Here is a 17741-nt window from a genome sequence, read left to right as displayed (position 1 = left end):
GGAAGGCAGCACGGGAGGGAGGGAGGGAGGGAGGGGGGGTGGGGGGGGGGGCGGCTTCTACTCTGCCAACAAATGCGTTCGCACCTGTGCCGGCTGTCGGTATTGTCGCGCGCACTGTATCTTGACAGCGATCTCCACACGGCTCTGACCTTTGTATGCGCTGTGCTTACGCCGCTCAATTTCCGTTGAAGCAATAGACCGAACGAACCTTCGCTCGCTGCAGCGGCCCGCGTTTTGACAGTGGTTGTCTGCGCTCTTCGAGTCTAATCATGTTTGCTTGTGTGCATTGACACCACGCTTGTTAATTCAGTTAGTAAGCGAATGTGTCAAGTTTATGCAAGCGATAAAACTACTATCCCTACTCCTTATAGCTCTCTACTAATTTGCTATCGCAATTGATGCTTTGCCTTTCGAGCGAAAATAAGACATTTGTAAAAATTATTACTTTATCTGCTTCATGCGAAGATTGTGGGTACAGTAGCTGACGGATTTTTCGGACTCCAAAAATTCGGACTTGTTGGATATTCCGCACTTCACAGATGTACCGTCAGGATTCCCATAGAGCTAATGCATTTTCGCGACCAATTTTTCGGACGAATCTAGGTGCCAATGTTCGATTTTCCGGATTAAATCGCTCGCTTCGAGCCACGCTACCCGATCTTGGGGGCCGCCATGTTGGATTTTCCGCTGGCTTGGCCGTGCTTGGCTTCCAGTGCCCCCCTGAATAGCCTTCAAGATTGGTAGACGCTTGCTATCCTCTCGTCTCCAAGGCCATGCCCACTCTTCCTTGGCTGACAAAACGGTCCAAAAAGCGGCACTTGCTTTTCTTTTTTTTTCGGTCAGCTCAGCACTATTGTCATTATCACTTTAGCGGATTTTTTTTTTTTTATGTTTCGGTTGCACCGTACCCTGTGTGCGGTTGAAAGCTTGCCTCGCGCACGCAAGAGAGGAAGGTGGCCGGAAGCGCGCGAACTTCGTTCGCTCGCGGGGCACGGGGAGAAGGCGACGGAGTCGGTGGGGTTGCGTTCAGCTCTTGCGGCTGCTGCCTATCTTGAAAGCGGTCTGCTATGTGGCCGAAGTGTGCGCCCGCGGGGGACTCATCTTCAAAGCAATCTGCGATGGGTACAAAGGGCGTGCGAAGAGCGCCAGTAGCTTCGTATGCGCTGTGTTTTTGTTCTCGACATTCGCGTTGAAGCGAGAGAATAGATAGCGCGAAGGTCAATTTGCCCGTGGTCATCGAGCGAGATGTGTTCATGTAACCTGTGCACGTGTGACACCGTGCTTATTTAGTTAGTAAGCGCATATTTACAACTTTAACGGCCGATAAAGCTAACATCCTTACTTCACATTGCTGTCTATTAATTGCTATCGCAATCGATGCTCCGCTTTTTGGGCGAAACTGCATCATTTTTCTTAAGCCGCTCTCGGCCTCATAATTTTTTCTTGGGGGGGGGGGGTGGAGTTTTTCGGACTTCGGTTTTTCGGACTGCTCTATTTTTCAGACTATTTTTCAGTCCCCGTGAAGTCCGGAAATTCGGTCGGCTACTGTACTTGGACATTAACCTTTCAACGTGTGTAAATTTAAACGGATGCAAAACTCCTAGTTGCACGCTTCTATTCTCGGATACGCGCGGCTGTTTGGTCTACATGTTTTGCATACGTGCAGGGCTTGAAAAATGGTTGTTTTGGTTATAGTGCGGTACCGCTTATAGTGCAGATATTCACGACTCCGGTGACTTACGTTATAAGCAGTCTACACTGCATACATGTATACTATATTGTCCAACTGCCACGCTCTCAAATGAGAGTAGCAGTATTGTAAATAAATAAATCTCCAAGAGTGATCGCCCGAGAATCAAGTCATCTTCCGTGACGTCGAGCTTGTTTGAGATTTAAGTACATCTTAAAGACTACACAACCATTCATTTGGGGTCAGTACAAGGCCCCTTCAAGTTCCACAGAGCCTTTCCGACTGGCCTCACATTAAAGAGGGCCTGCCGCTGGTCCCGCCATCCACAAATCGTCGACATCCAGACACCAAAGTGCAACGGGCTTTCCCAGCTCCTCAGCCATCAAAGTTGCTCGTCTATAGAAGCGGCCGTCATACCGAATGCACTGCGTCACCATAATGTCGCAAATGAATGGAGTTGAACTGCAAAAGGCCGTAGGGTATTGCAGCATTGTAACTAGTCACAAGCACAGCGAAAACAGCATCAATTCCAACCAAAACCAAGTTCCGACTTCAGTCGGCCTTTCTATGAAATGGATCGAGACGCAAGGTTAAGGTTGCCAACGCAAGCCGAAAAGCTAAATCGCGGGATTTGGTATATTTGTTTTAACTCTTTCCTTACCCCTGGGAAATTGGCTGTTTTTTGTAGGTTTGAGTTAGGAATTTTTTGTGCGACAGCCAATAAGTTTACAGTGTCATGCAGTATACAAAAGTGAAGGTAAATGAACGTGCTTTCTTCTTTTTTCTGGGGTTTTACATGCCAAAACCAGTTCCGATTACGAGGCACACCATAGTGGATGGCTCCGGATTAAATTTGACCACCTGGGGTTCTTTAACGTGCACTACAACGCAAGCACACGGGCGTTTTTGCATTTCGAATCCATCAAAATGCAACCGCCGCGGCCAGGATTCGATCCCGTGATCTCGAACGTGCTTTTAAATAATTTTAAAAGAATACAAAAATAATTCTTAAACAAAAAACCCCCAAAAATTTTCAAAAGAAATTCAGTACGATATAACATCTCTGGCAAAAAATTTGTTAGAGAAATTCCAAAATATAAAATGGTTAATACAGTCGAATCTCAATAATTCGCCCTCGAACGGGCTGGAAAATTTGTTCGACTTAATGGAAAGACTTTTTAGAAGTATTCGAGCACCATAGCAAGATGAACAAATGATGCGAGTATCGAAATTTCGCGGTGCGCAAGCGCATAGCGAGTTGCGCCCACGCCGGCCAATGCTCGGTTCCCGATAACGGCAGAAAACGAAACTTCAGGAAGCAGAAGGCGCCAACATGGCGACGGGCACGCGGAGACCATCGAAGGTGAGAGAGGAGGGGGGCAGGAAAGCGGATTTAGCCTCGTTCACTCCGCCGCTTCGGTGGCTCTCTCTACTCCCTCGCAGCTCCCTCACCTTCGACTGTCTCCGTGCGCGCCCGCCGCCGTGCCGCCGCCGCTGGTACAGCCGTCTTGGCGCAGATTAGCCCGCTCCTTGAAGTTTCATTTTCTGCCATTATCGGGAAGTGAGCGTTTGCCGGTGTGGGTGCCAACGCCGCCGGTCCAGCCAGCCCGGCGCCAGCTTAGGCCGCTCCCTGAAGTTTCGTTTTCTGCTGTTATCGGGCAGCGAGCATTTGCCGGCGTGGGCAGTTCGTTGGCCAGACTGGGCCTCTGCCGCTGCATGAAGGGGTCTCTCTCCTAAGCTTTTGCTCTATGGCAATGTCGGAGCAATGCCGGTCGGAGGCGCCGCCGCTTATTTGTTGCACTGCTGAGAGCATTGTCGGTCCGCGGTATGTTCGAATTACCGTCGCAAATGCTTTCGCATTTGAATTACCGAGCGTTCTCGCCCATTGAAATACACATAACTTTGACGGGACCAGAGCGCCAGTTCGAATAAACCAGCAGTTCGAATTAAGCGTGTTCGAATTAACGAGATTCGACTGTATAATTAGAATTATACCCATAGGTATAGTACTCTGTGTTAAGAAAATTACATGACGCATAGTGAAATATTCAATTTCTTGGTTGGTCCTACAGTTGACGTCCGATTTCCCGGACCCTCAAGGGACCGCGAAAACGTCCGGAAAATCGGGCAGTCCGGAAAAACGAATGCATGTGAAACACACCTTTTTGGTAGGTATTTTTCGCTGACTGAGAGGGTCACGGCCGGAGTACAAGATTCCCACTGCTATTCAGCCAATGCATCGTTTAGGTGGCTCTGAAAAGAGCCATTTATAAAAAAAAAAAAAAAAAAAACGACGTGGCCGGCGCTACCTCATAGGTCAAAGAAGTCGCTTATTTTCGTTTGCACGGTCCGCTTGCCCGCGATCATGTCTGCCTCAATTTCAGTCAACGTCATGTTGCCGCTGTACACCGATGACAGTGTCATCAGTGCTCGCGTCAACTCCGAGCTCGTTGGCTGTGTAGGAGCTGGCTCTTTATTCTCGTGTCGGAGTCGTCGGAATCCTCCGTAACTTGACGAATGATTTCGTCATCAGTCAACTCCGCACATAGCTCGAGGTCTTTGTCAGCGTCGGCGAAGCCCTCAAAGGTTATCCCGGCTGGAATCGACACGCCGGCAGCGGAACTCGCTAGGACAGGGGTTTTTAAGTACGTTCATCCCAGGGAACCCTACTAAGCTTCATAAAGTGCCAAGGAACCCCCCCCCCCCCCCGAATTAACCGAATGTCGAATTGTCGAGGGTATCAAGAAACACAACAACTTCTCACTATGTCAACACGCTTTTAATTACTCTAGGAATCGTCAAATCTTGTTTCTATTTAGCACAAGACCAGGCGGAAGCTGAAATTCTCTTCATCTCATGACTGATTAGCGCTAGCAGCGGCGAAGGCCTCGTGACATCCTTTGCGGCGCACGTTTTCATCCGAGACGCGCTTTGCACCAACGGGCGCACATCCCGATTATTTTTTCGCCACTCAGGTGCTCGGCAACAAATTGTCCGTCCATCGCGATGTAGCCGGTGCTTTTATCTTCGACAGCTTTGCACTGAGTCAATGCGAAACTACTGCTTGCTGCAACTGCTGCGGACGAAACCGCGGCCGCTATCGACGCGATCATGTACGGCAACCTTGCGGTTCAGAAGGCAGGCGGCTGACACACGCACCAAGTCAAACGAAACTACCTTTCGCTGCAAGACGTGCGGACGAAACTGCGGTCGCTATCGACGCCGCCATGGGAGGCGACTACGCAGTTGCGAAGGCACGCAGCCGACGCGCGCATCGAGTGAAAACGAAACTACTATTTGCCGCAACCGCTGCGGACGAAACTGCGGAGGTTATCGACGCGATCAGAGATAGCGACTACGCACTTACGGAGGCACGCGGCTAGCCGCCAACGCGGTGTTACGCGCGGCGATGAACCCAAGAATAAAGGCTTTAAAGACACAATTAGGCATGAAGCGCTTCGGCGTTGCTGTCAGTCACGTGCCGCGTACGATTGCCGCTGAGGACCACAGCGATGCGGACTGCGCCGCTTCGTTTCGGTTGGACGCTACGCTGTTCTTGCTCTCCTGCGGCGTGCATTTGCGGTGCTCGGCGTTTTTTTTTTTATTTTTCCTCCAACGTATCGGTCAGTGCGCACGCTATCGGCACCTACCCTATCTACAAATAGGAGATAGGCGCATGGTGGTAAGCTACGGCCTCCGAGATTCAAGTGCGAAAGCTTAGGCGCGCTGCCCGGTCTCAGAGGTTGGGTGGCTACAAGCTGGTTGCGTATTTATTGCACAGTTCGCGCGTTGCTGTTACGCACTGTGACGTGCTTTTTGACACTCGGGCATGGAGGTTCTTTGGATCAAGCGCACCTCGTGTTCGCCGTTTTAGACACTTGTCGAGAGCGGGACCAGGGAAAATTTATCAGTGGCTCGCGGAACCCCGAGCAGGGGCCTGCGGAACCCGTAGGTTCCGCGGAACCCACTTTGAGAACCCATGCGCTAGGACACGCCGGCAGCGGAACAGCTAGGAACTCGGTGGATGCTGAAGGTCGGGAAACGTGATCACTGAAGATAGCGCGCAGCAGCAAACGATCAACCGCAGACACACCGCAGAGCTGGCAGAGCTGACAAAACACGTGAACGAACACAGTGAGGTTTGGCTTGGCTAAGCTACGGCTGGCAACGGATTGACACGTGTGGTTTCGAGGTTACGGCAGCCGCGGCGCGGTGCGGCGGTGCTGCTGGCCACACCTGCGATGCGAGTATGGTGGGTTCGAGGATATGAAACAACCAAAATGGTGGCGTCGGTGGTGACTTTGGGTCGGCGGTTAACAGTAAAAAGTCCGGGAAATCGGATGGCGAAGGCTATAAGCGTCCGGAATTTGGACTTTTTTAATACACTGACTCTATGGGGAACTTCACGGTGCCACAGATGAGTCCGGGAAATCAGGCAGGTCCGGAATTTCGGCGTCCGGGAAATCGGACGTCGACTGTACTTACGATTTTCTTTTTCAAGAAAAGATTAATTTACAGCATAATATTTTATACAAAAGCACGAGTACCAAACGCACATTTAAAAAGTACATTTCTGAAAGAAACAGCAATTACAAAGTACGTAATAAAAATTACCAAACACAAATAATGAAATTCGCGGCAAACTTTCATAATGATAGACTTAAATCTTCAGAGAAAAGATTCTCTACGTCGGTTTGTCAAGAATATGCATCCGTGCATATTTGTTGGTGTTTATATATAGCATAACAACCTCCGTCGTAAAGGACAGGCGAAAACAATGAGAGCTCTCGCCAGCCACTTTGGACCCCTACAGAGCGTCTTTCCGAGGTCAGTGCCCGCATCTCTCTAGGGCCGAAACTAGTGGCAGCACATCTTCGCCAAATGAAGTGAACACACCATAAAGAAAATAATAGTTTGGACACTAACAGGCAGTTGAACTGGCTGTAGATATCAATAACCAAATGGGAGGTGAAAACGAAACTTGCCGGCGGGTAATAGCCGATGTTTCCTCATCCGAACTAAACTCCGACGACGCGACATCGATGTCAGAGTCATTCCGGCTCGAAAAGTCCGAAGATCGCTTCTAGGATCGTCAGGATCAAGCAAAAGTGGTTTCTTTCCAGTGCGCACGGTACCGGATGTCGACGCCATCATGTCGCTCAAGTGCACCTCAGCCTTTGAGCTTGCGCGCCCTTTAAATATCCCCGCCGCGCGATAAAATTGTGAACCGCGCAGACACAGAAACTCTACTTTGTATAAAATCCCCGAGGTGGCGCTATGAGTCCATGAGCGCAGCGTTTTTTTCAAAATGGACGCTGAAAAACTTTGGTCACCGGTGACTGATGCCTAGTGTCGTGATCAATTTTGCCATTATTCGAATGCGAGGGTCGAGTTCAAGCAATGAAACACGTGAAAAAAACCCCGCGTTACAATTGAAAAAATACGGTAATTCTTTAATAATTTAATCTACTTTCCTTGGAGTAGTGCAGGTTCGTGCCGCGGGTTTATTCAGGCGGTAAGTAGCTGTGTTTTTGGGAGCAAGACTGAGCACACCGCCTAGATTCTTCGTTTCTCGATTATATGACGCCCAGATTATAGAATGGTTTGTGTGGTCCCCTCAAAGTCATACAATCGGGGTTCCACTAACACATTTTGGCGTGTATAACCTGCACTGAAAATTTTATCAATTTAGCAGTAAAATTGGGGTGCGGGTTATATGCACTTGGTCTCGAGTAGCGGCTTCACAGTTGCAAAAAATTTTGCCTAGAAATGCGGCTTCATGGCACAAACACTGCGCTGCTGTGAGGCCACATTTCCAGAATTCGTCACTCCTGTGTTGGCTCAGTGCGCACGCGCTGCCTAACTCAATGCTGCATGTAAGCCCTCCATTCGTTGAGCTCAATTCAATTTAAACAAATTTTCGGGCCCCTCTGAGTTTGCATTACCGAGATTAGACTGTACTGAAAATCAACATGCCTTTGGCATAGTTGAATGTTGCCACAGAATGGGACAGTATTCCAAAATGTACTGCATTGCACCTGTGCACAACTTGCACAAGCGCATTCACATTAGCTAGCTTTCAGCTTGCTACAAACCTGAGTGCACTTACCCGGAAGGGGGGAGGGGAGAAGCAGGGGTTCCTAACAGCCACAAGCCTCCTTGTCTGTGGTAGCCTCGCTCGTAAGGCTTGTCGTGGTCCGTGTCTGGGGCTTGTGCTGCACGCCAGACTCGGCTGCATTCAGGTCCAGGCTGGCAACAACAATGAAGAGCAGATTGACAGCGATGAGCAGAGCACAAGCTTACTTTCGCTTAGTGTGTTAATGGCTTCACGACAGATCACACAGTCTGAAAATTGATATTTCAGATTCCATTGAATATTTTATATTTATGCGGGTATCACTCGGTAGCACGAAAGTAAACTTGGGCTTCTTTAGCAAATGGTGTAGGAGAAAAAAAAATTCCGAAGTCCTTCACTGTGGAGGTACCATTTTCATGCACCAGGCATTCTCGCAAATTCACGACTATGTGAAATACGAATACAACGGCTATAAAGATTGCATTCTTTTGCGTGAAACGTATACGTAAAGAAGAGTCAGCTAGCATTGTTTGGGGCTTCTGTGCAAAACGGAAGTGTTTTAGAAAATTTCTCAATTTACAAAACTTTTTAAAAGTTGCTACATTTACGAATTTATATCTGCTAAAGGCACATAGACTTTTAAAATTAGTGGCCTGTAAGAAGTTAATCTGCTGAACAATTGTGCTGAATATTGTTGCTGTATCACAAATTGCCATTTTTAGAGTTTGCCTCAATGGTCTAGTTTTAAAAGAATTAAAAAAAAATACCATCGCTAATTTTTCTAAAAATTTTGTGAACAGCTGTTCACAGGCCCTGAAAAAAAGAACATCAAAAAACATGCTGCATTATTTTGTTTGCAATGCCAGGGATACAGCCGTGCCATGCCATCCGGCACGGCGAGTGAAGCTGCTGGGGACCTCGCCATTGCCCCAAGAGGAACACAGACACTGTCCTGTCACAACAGTTATGAGTGACACGTTATAACAGGTGAAGTGGCATTTTTAATGGTTTCAGTACCTGCTGTTGCTGGACATTTCACGATTGATTATTGGATGTTATTGGCGCAAGGGCCATGTGTGGTCAAAGAGCGCGAATTGTGAATTTCGGATGGTAGATGCAACACAGCTGTACAGAGGCCCAAAAACATTTCTTGTAAATTGCATAAAATATACGTCTTAAAATTATGACAACACGTGAGCTGTAAGATGTGCCATGGGCATAAGAGATATGCAACGAGCGGATGAACATTTCATCAATGTTGATACTTATGAACACTGGGCTACCACAAGCTTGGCTGCAATTCGATTCCCCATTGATAATTTGGTTCCATCTGAAGGTCTTGGCTAATACATTTCTGCGGGCTGTGCCTTCCATTCTTTTGATCTGCAGATGGCACTTTCCAGGTAAATTCAGGATCAGCTTGCCCATACCAACACTGTTAAAGACTATTTTTGGCCTGCTGTTTTCCAACAGCATCTCCTGCAAGCATTTGCAAGCATTTACAGTTAGCTCGAAGCCTGCAGTCCCCTGACAACTACTCTTATGCACACTAACTGGCAGCACGACTGTCACTAGCATTTACGACAGTAGAACCTCTTTCACGTGTTCTGGAAAAAAACTGGAGAAAAAATGTATTAACCGAAAAAACGTACGATCCAAAGTCACAAAAAAAAAATGTTGCAGACTCAACTTTATTGACACACGTGATGTGAAGCGTTGCACGAATCATTGCAGCACGACACCGATACATACCGAGCCAGTGGCGCCTGAGCTGTATACCAAGACGCATGTTGTCGTTTTTGCGGATTCGACAAGCGGGTTGGCGTTCCACAAATTCGGCCTGAATCAGCAATTTCTTTAGGCGGGGCATATTGGCCAGAAGATTTGATGGGCCCACTTGGCAAGAATCACTGCGGCACGCGACTCCGATGCGTGTCAAGCTGGTGGTGCTCAAGTGGCCCGAGATGCACTGTCATTTCCCTATTGTGCAGTGTTTTTTTTTTAAGACGGCGGTGGAAATACGAAATGAAATCAAACCAGTTGGCGATGGCGGAATATGATGCTGCCAGAGCGAAACCTGACGCACCCTTGGCGCCGCCTCCAGCAATGACAATAGCACGTGAGGTTATCGCCTATTTAAAAGAGTGCACTACGCTTCTAAGGCACTCACGGCACTACACCACACATGCCGATAAATGAAGATTCTTACTGCTATAGCGAAGCATGAAGCTGTGAATGAGGCGTGCAATCAACCCGTGAGATCTGCTGGTACCGGAATAGGAAGCTGACCGCGCCAACGTTTTCATGACACAGAAGCTGGTGCAGCAAGTGGCTACGTTTTCTATCGCGCGTGCCTCACGCCTTTTCTTGGTTACATGGGATACAGCGGCCGAAAAATGTATAATGCTATTGCAATTTGCCAACGTAGTAAAGATTGGTGCCGAAAGATTGTGCTTTCCGGGAATATTAAGATAAAAAAGAAGAGTAAGTGTATGGGTCAATTTTTGTTTGCGATTGCGAACGTTGCCGCAGGGAAATCATACAAAACAGGATCGTATCAATGAGGATCTACTGTATTTTGGCGTACATACCAGACCAGACTGTCTATTTAGACACCTCAACACTGGACTTCAGGCCTCAAATTGCTCCTCTAGCAAGAGGCCAGTGCCAGAGCATTTTAGAGACACTGGTACCTTGTGTAGTATGCTAATGCCAGCATGTTTTTATCGCAAATAGCAGCTGATGGTTGCTAATTTTGGCAAATGATTATGGCAAATTTTTCCGGTACTGTCCATGTCAGTTTAGTGGAAGTGAAATCAACAGCCTCCTGAATTTTTAGCTACATTGCACGAGAACACTATAATATGGTCGTACGTCATCCTGAAGGGAACATCGCACTAGACAACTCTTGCACAGGAGAGTGCTTAGTGCACTTGAGAGTACTTCTGCCGGTCTCGCTGGTTATCGCCACTAAAATGACGCGTGATGGACGCTCGCGCGATATAAGTCGAATCTCGTTAATTCGAACATGCTTAATTCGAGCTGCCGGTTCATTCGAACTGACGCTGTGGTCCCGTCAAAGTTATGTGTATTTCAATAAGCGAAACGCGCGGTAATTCGAACATACCGCGGACAGACAATGCTCTCAACAGCGCCTCAAATAACGCGGCGGTGCCTCAAACCGCATTGCTCTGACACCGCCATAAAGCAAAAGCTTAGAAGAGACCCCTTAATGCGCGGAGGCCCAGTCCGGCCAACGAAACTGCCCACGCCGAAATGCTCACTTCCCGATAATGACAGACAACGAAACTTCAGGGAACGGGTTAAGCTAGCTGGCCCGGCGGCGGCGGCACCAACGCCGGCAAACGCTCGCTTCCCACAACGGCAGAAAACGAAACTTCAGGGAGCGGGCTAATCTGCGCACGAGACAGAGACGCCGAAGGAGAAGCTGCGAGGGAGCTGAGAGAGAGGGCGAGGGGAGCCACCGAAGCCACTGCCACCGAAGCGGCGGAGTTGCCGAGGCCAAATCCGCTTCCCTGTCGCCCTCCTCCCTCAGCTTCGACGGTCTCCGTGCGCGCCCACCCGTCGCCGTTCGCTCCCTGAAGTTTTGTTTGCTGCCGTTATCGGGAACTGAGAGTTGGCCGGTGTGGGCGGTTGCGCGCCGCGATATTTCATGACTCGCACCGTTCGTGCATCGTGCTATGGTGCTTGAATACTGCAGAAATACGTCCTTTCTTTAATTCGAACAAATTTCCGGGCCCCTTCGAGTTCGAATTATCGAGATTCGACTGTAGCTAAAAATGCGAGAGGCTGTACATTTACAAAAGCTACAAATTGCAAATAAGGCAACTAGGTGGTGACAACTGGTTGCTCCAATTGTAGAAGCTGTGTGCGATGGTCATGACATACAAAGTACGTCTTGCTTCAAAGTGTTAAGTGTGAAACTTTGCACTGTCTTTTCAGGTACCCTACAAAAAGAGAACCATCCCTTCTGGCATCTTGAAAATCATTATATTATAAATATGAACAGTATTTCAAATACCAAATGCAACCCATTCTTCAAAAAAATTGTGCACCTCACCTGCCATCCTGAATATTTTGGAAGATCTTCTTAGCAGTCTCGAGGAAGGCCTCCTCAACATGCTCACCCCTATTTTTGAGAACAAGAAGGAAAGGAGTGATTTGTGAATACCTTCAAGAGCATATGAACATCAGAGATGTCTCTCAACTGACTTGTGAAGAGGCAAGACAATACACAGCTGGATTCGATTTGCTCACTGTACTCGATTCTAATGTGCACATTCCCCCCCCCCCCCAAAAGTGCACATTTCCCCCCCAAAAAATTTAATAAAATATGCCATGCGAGTTAGAATTTGCACAAAATTAAATCTGTAATGAGTGGTGTCCAAATAGCAGCCCCCAATATCAAATCGCACCTCGGAGTCCTCAGACAGCTACGAGTGCTGTCCACTATTGCTTGGATGCAATAAATCTTTCTTTTTCCAAAGAGGACAAATCGGTATTTCTGTCTCTTGCCATGACAGCCTGGCAAGGAAGCAATCAAGGGATTTCCATTTTGTCTTATTTGGAGGTTTCAAAATCAAGGCGAGAGTTACAATCGACACTCAACTTTCCATTTCTGGTCGTGAAAAATTTTGTGCACGTCACAATCGAGGTCATGTTACAATAGAGTAAATACGATAACTTTGCAGTTTACAATGTACGCACACTTGTATACATCAAGTGATGTATACAAAGGAAGTGAACAACACAGACATAGCATAATGCAGTCACAAACACGGGAACAAATAGGAGAGCACAACTTTTACACAGCTCTGCCCAGTAACGAAGCTGCCCGTAACCTATCTTGAGGATTCACTAGCCGAGCGACAGGACAGGCGCCAGAAGGGGCGAGGACGGGATGTTTTGTTAGCTACCACGATATCCTACAGCACACAGACTTAATTATTAAGGGCACTGTATCCAGCAGCGCACCCATCCCTAAGCAATTGACAAGTAGTCTGGCGGAGGCTGCAAACTAATACTTTTTCCTAATCCGTCACTATACACAACATTTATCCAGATCACTGTAATACTAACTTATGTGTTAAAAAGAAACAGCAAATCTGTTCCATATCCTCTGGGCATGTCCCAAAGCAGACAGAAGTAATTACTACAGAGCAGCGGGAGGTCATGTTGCTCAGCTCGGACTGTTGTCCCAAGACATGGTCATTGCATGAGCCAAGGAAGCCGCCAAGGTCCAAGGACTCATGGCCGCGTAACACCACCACCTCCGGCACTCCCAAATCCCCGTTTGCCAGGTTTCTACTCACTCACCCACAATGCAAACTGACTTACAGAAAAGAACACAAGTAACAGTACCACAAAAAATAACTAATGATCGGATGTAAAAAATATAAATGGTGAATGTTACTTAGCTAACACTTCATCTAGGTTTAGCTATACAAAAAATTCAGAGCCCTTCCCCTGTAGAGAAAATGGCGGTAAGCGAAGCTTGTGGCAAGACAACACTGTCGCAGGCATTCCCCGCATCATTTGCACTAAACTCGGGGTCGGCGGCTCTTCGCTGACATTTCACCTGGGCTTCGGAAGCCTTCACACTAGAATCGGACGACAAGCTTTGCTTACCCTCATTTTGTCGACAGGGGAAGGGCTGGTGATTTTGCCTCTTTGGGTCCCACGTGTGACAAGGGTAGTTCAAGGGCGCGTTACAGGTCCGCAAGCCCACAGGGGTATGTGTCATTGAGCTTGGACCCTTTCTGCACTATCGCCAGGATCGGCCCACATGACAGGGGGTATGTGCCATTGAGCTTAGACCCTTTCTGCTCTATCACCAGGATCGGGCCACTTTTCAGCGTGACACCACCACGACCACTGCCGCCGACAGTTGTGAGCCTACAAAGCTTCGCTTAAAACTCAAATGGGCTGCAGTGCAATTTATGCATTAAAAATCGCACATAAAACGAACTGTGAATGTAGAGCATTAAACGGCTTTACACAATCATTTTGAGGCTAGCATGCTGCATAAATGAACCATAAAGAGCAATAACGGAAGCTGTATCGTAGGAAATCCATGTACTGTCTACGATTCCCATGGTGACTGAACAGCAGCAGTCACCCATACTTCCCTTCTTGGTACAAAACCCTACGGCCTAACCCAAACTGGATGCCATGCTGGCACACAAGCACACTCCTAAAGCATCCTCGCAAGCATTAAAATACCCATGTGCCTCTGGTGGACATCTCACACATTGCCCATCTTTGTTAACAGCAGCGTCGAGGTGAGCCAGCTGGCCAAGAGCAACCACTATACTAAGTACTCTTGCAAAACGACGACTAATCAAGATAACTGCACTGTGCACTTCTCCAAGGTTTGCTTGTTTTCGAGTACTTCAAAGATCCACTAGAATATTTTTGCAGCGAGATGGACTTCGAATGAATGCGGTTCTAGTACATAGCCGTGGCATTAAAGAGAATGAAGCAAAGCTGAAAGACTTACGTTTTTGCGCTAGCCTCCACAAACATTAGACCTGCAAGATGAGAAAAATAAAAGAAAGGAGGATTCAGAGAAGGACAAGAATGAGCAACCATTTCGAGGAAATGAACTAGATGACAGTCTGAAAGCACTAACACAACTGTATGTAAATTTTATCAACTTATCAAGCTTATCAGACTTTTTGATGGTGTTGGCTGTACACGCAGATACAAGAAAGGGACACAGGCCGACAGTGAAAGAATGCATACTACAATGTCAGTGCTTTTTTTTCTCTCTGCCTGTTATATTCCTTAGATATATGCACATTGAAACACCATAGAAATCAACTGTTGCCAACTAGCACAAGCTTCCACACTTGCATGCTGTATCGAACTTTTTCCCTAGTAAAGTTAGAAATGGAATGATTCAATGGTTGGGGAAGCACTGAACAGCAGGGATGCACGACTGACAACTACACTACAAGGCTATCTGAAAATGCCTCCATCGTTGACACCCCAAACACAGTTATTGCATGCATATTTATATACAGTCTAATCTCGATAATTCGAACTCGAAGGGGCCCGATCATTTGTTCAGATTAAAAGAAGTTCGAATTAAAAGAAGGACTTATTTTGAAGTATTCGTGCATGATGTAGGAACGTTGCGAGTAGTGAAATGTGGCGCGCAATCACGTAGTGAGCGAGGGCCACGAAACTGCCCCCGTGGGCCAACGCTCGCTTCCCGATAACCGCAGAAAACGAAACTTCAGGGAGCGGGCGGCGCAGTCATGGCAATGGGCGCGCGCGGAGACCGTCGAAGGTGAGGGATGAGGGTGGCAGAGAAGCGCATTGGGCCTTGGCTACACCGTCACTTCGGTGGCAGTGGCTTCGGTGACTCCCCTCGCCGTCCCTCTCAACTCCCTCGTAGCTTCCCCACCTTCGACTGTCTCCGAGCGCGCCCACTGCCGTGCCGGCACCTCCGCTCCCGCCGGCCCAGCACCAGCTGAAGTATCGTTTTCTGCCGTTATCGTCAAGTTGGGTGGACTGGGCCTCCGCCGTTGTTTCTCTCTGCGACGCAGCCGCAGCGTTCTCCGAGACGTCGGCTCGTACACGCGTGTTCTGGTGCGACGTTTCGCCGTCAAGAGTGAAATTTCCGTCGCATATTTTTTTCGTTTTCTTTTTCTCCGCGCGGCGTTGAGGGGTCTCTCTTAAGCTTTTGCTCTACGGCGGTGTCTGAGCAATGCCGGTCGGAGGCGCCGCTGTGTGATTTGGCGCGCTCCTGAGGGCATTGTCGGTGCGCCGTATGTTAGAATTAACCGTCGCAAATGCTTTCGCATTCGAATTACCGGGCGTTTTCGCCCATATGAATACACATAACTTTGACGGGACCACAGCGTCAGTTCGAATAAACCGGAAGTTCGAATTAGGCGTGTTCAAATTAACGAGATTTGACTGTATATATATATATATATATACATATATATAAAAGTGAAAAAAAACAGCATGGAAATGTGTATGTGGCAATACTGCTATAAGTAATCTGTATATAAATTCATTTACACAAGGCAACAAGCCTTCACATTTTTAGTCATGAAAGGCTGAAGGCAAAATAGCTGTACAGTCTTGCATGGCATCTATGCCTAGTGAAAATTGCCAATTTTACTTATGTCCCTGACTTAGCTAACCAGTGCATAAAACTTCACAGTAATAAAATAATTATCTGCGCATGAACTTCCACAATGCAGTAAACAGTTTTAAAGAGGTGTCCTTAGCAATTGGCTGAGAGTTATAACAGAGTATGAGGTTAAAAAGTACTGACATGATATTTTCAATTGGTCATTTCTTGCGTTAAATTAAGGCCCATGACTCCTAAACCCTAAGGAAAGCCTCGGAACACTAACTAATTTTTAAATATAACACTCGACTTCCATTGATTCAACCCTGACTGGACCAACAAAACTGATCGCGTACCCAGTGGGCGCAATTAATCAAGATGCAGAAAAAATACCAAACACCTGTCGATTAATTCGGCAGTATTCGCCCTATTTTAATACGCCCCTGAAACAAACATGCGGGGCCATGTGCCCGAAGTAGAAAACTAATGTATAAGTGACATTGAAGTTCCTAACAAAGTAGAAATCTTACATGCACCCGATTTTTCAACAGAAAAAAATGGGCAAGGGTCTAATAGTGTTGCACATTGGCGGCCGGTTTCCTATAGTCAGTTTCGCCGCAATACATCCATCTTAAGGCCAACCCCCAGGAAGCGAACAAGCAACAAACTTTCAGCGTCCAAAAACTGGCTGCTCGCCGCCGATCCACTCTCTCCCGATATTCACCAACCAGCACACGCTGCCACCAGAAGTGGTCACACGCGGCTGAAAGCCTGCACAAATGAGATTGTAGCACAGCCGTTGGTTTCCATTAGTCGCCCAAGTCGCACTCATCTGGCCAGAATAATTCCTTGTGGGCTGCATCGGCGGCACAGTTAGCGGCGTTCGCCCGCTCTTGCTTGCATGAAGTGTGGGGCGACGAATATGCAGCACTGGGATTTACCGCTACGCAATATCCGCTGCGAAAGTTCGCTCCATGGAGGGTCAGCACTTATGCGGTAAAGTATACAAATGCCGCAAGAGCTGCTTTCATTTCCTGTCCGACTGCACTGCGCTGGCAATTTTCAGCCCAATTTTCTTGAATAAATAAAAAGGCACAAATAACATTTAGGTGAATATCCTAATCAGACATTGCGAGCTATAGTTCTCGATGGGCGATTTTTTTTTATGTGTGTTCAACGCATTCGCTGTCGCCTAAGCTTTGCTGAGAGAAACTGCCATTAACAGGGTTGCTTTTGGGGTCACCATAGGAGTGAGGCGCGTGCGTGCTGACTAATCAAGTTCGAATTATCTGGCGAAGGCCAATGTTAGGATCACAATAACGATAGTTTGAACCCATAGAAATGCATGGGCGCTAGACGGGACCTTGGGTCGCGATCAAATTGACTGAAAAATCCAATTAACTGGAGTCCAATTAACGAAAGTCTACTGTAACTTTTTCTATAGCCCTTTTCAGTTTCATTGCTTAGGAAGTTCTAAAACACTTGTTTACAATGTAGCTGCACAAAAGTGCACTGTGGATAGACTGCTGACAGCTGGCAACAAAATGAGATCAGACGCAGTTGCAAAAGCAGCTGTCGTTCAGGCTTCCCACATGAGCACTTACGCTATTTCTGCTGTACTACTTCTTTCGTAGCAAAAAAAATAAAAAAAAAAAAACAAGCTCCTCCCAATGTGCTTCTTTCCCACTGCTTACCATTTCATCAGCAAACTGCTTTGCCTCGTCATACGTGACATCTCTCTGAGCTTCAGATCACATTTGTTGCCAATCAAGAAGATGACCTGCACACAAAAATGGGGAAACAATGTAACAGTTGACATGAAAAAAATCTGGAATGCAAGATCACTTTTTTTTTTATTGAGTGAA

At 47.3% G+C, this 17741-nt stretch overlaps 1 protein-coding gene across 1 annotated transcript in view; it reads right to left on the bottom strand.

The window, feature by feature from the left end:
- The window catches only part of LOC119437181 (ras-related protein Rab-14-like), a 61247-nt gene that overhangs the window by 32640 nt on the left and 10866 nt on the right, over positions 1 to 17741 (bottom strand). The window contains 6 exon segments of the mRNA XM_037704241.2: positions 7800 to 7939; positions 11848 to 11916; positions 14287 to 14317; position 16202; positions 17571 to 17626; positions 17629 to 17656. Coding sequence (XP_037560169.1) covers positions 7831 to 7939; positions 11848 to 11916; positions 14287 to 14317; position 16202; positions 17571 to 17626; positions 17629 to 17656 — 294 coding nt within the window. The 3' untranslated portion in view covers positions 7800 to 7830.

This window comes from Dermacentor silvarum, chromosome 1 (genome assembly GCF_013339745.2).
Source record: "Dermacentor silvarum isolate Dsil-2018 chromosome 1, BIME_Dsil_1.4, whole genome shotgun sequence".
NCBI lineage: Eukaryota > Metazoa > Arthropoda > Arachnida > Ixodida > Ixodidae > Dermacentor > Dermacentor silvarum.
This window is presented reverse-complemented; position numbering and strand designations above follow the sequence as displayed.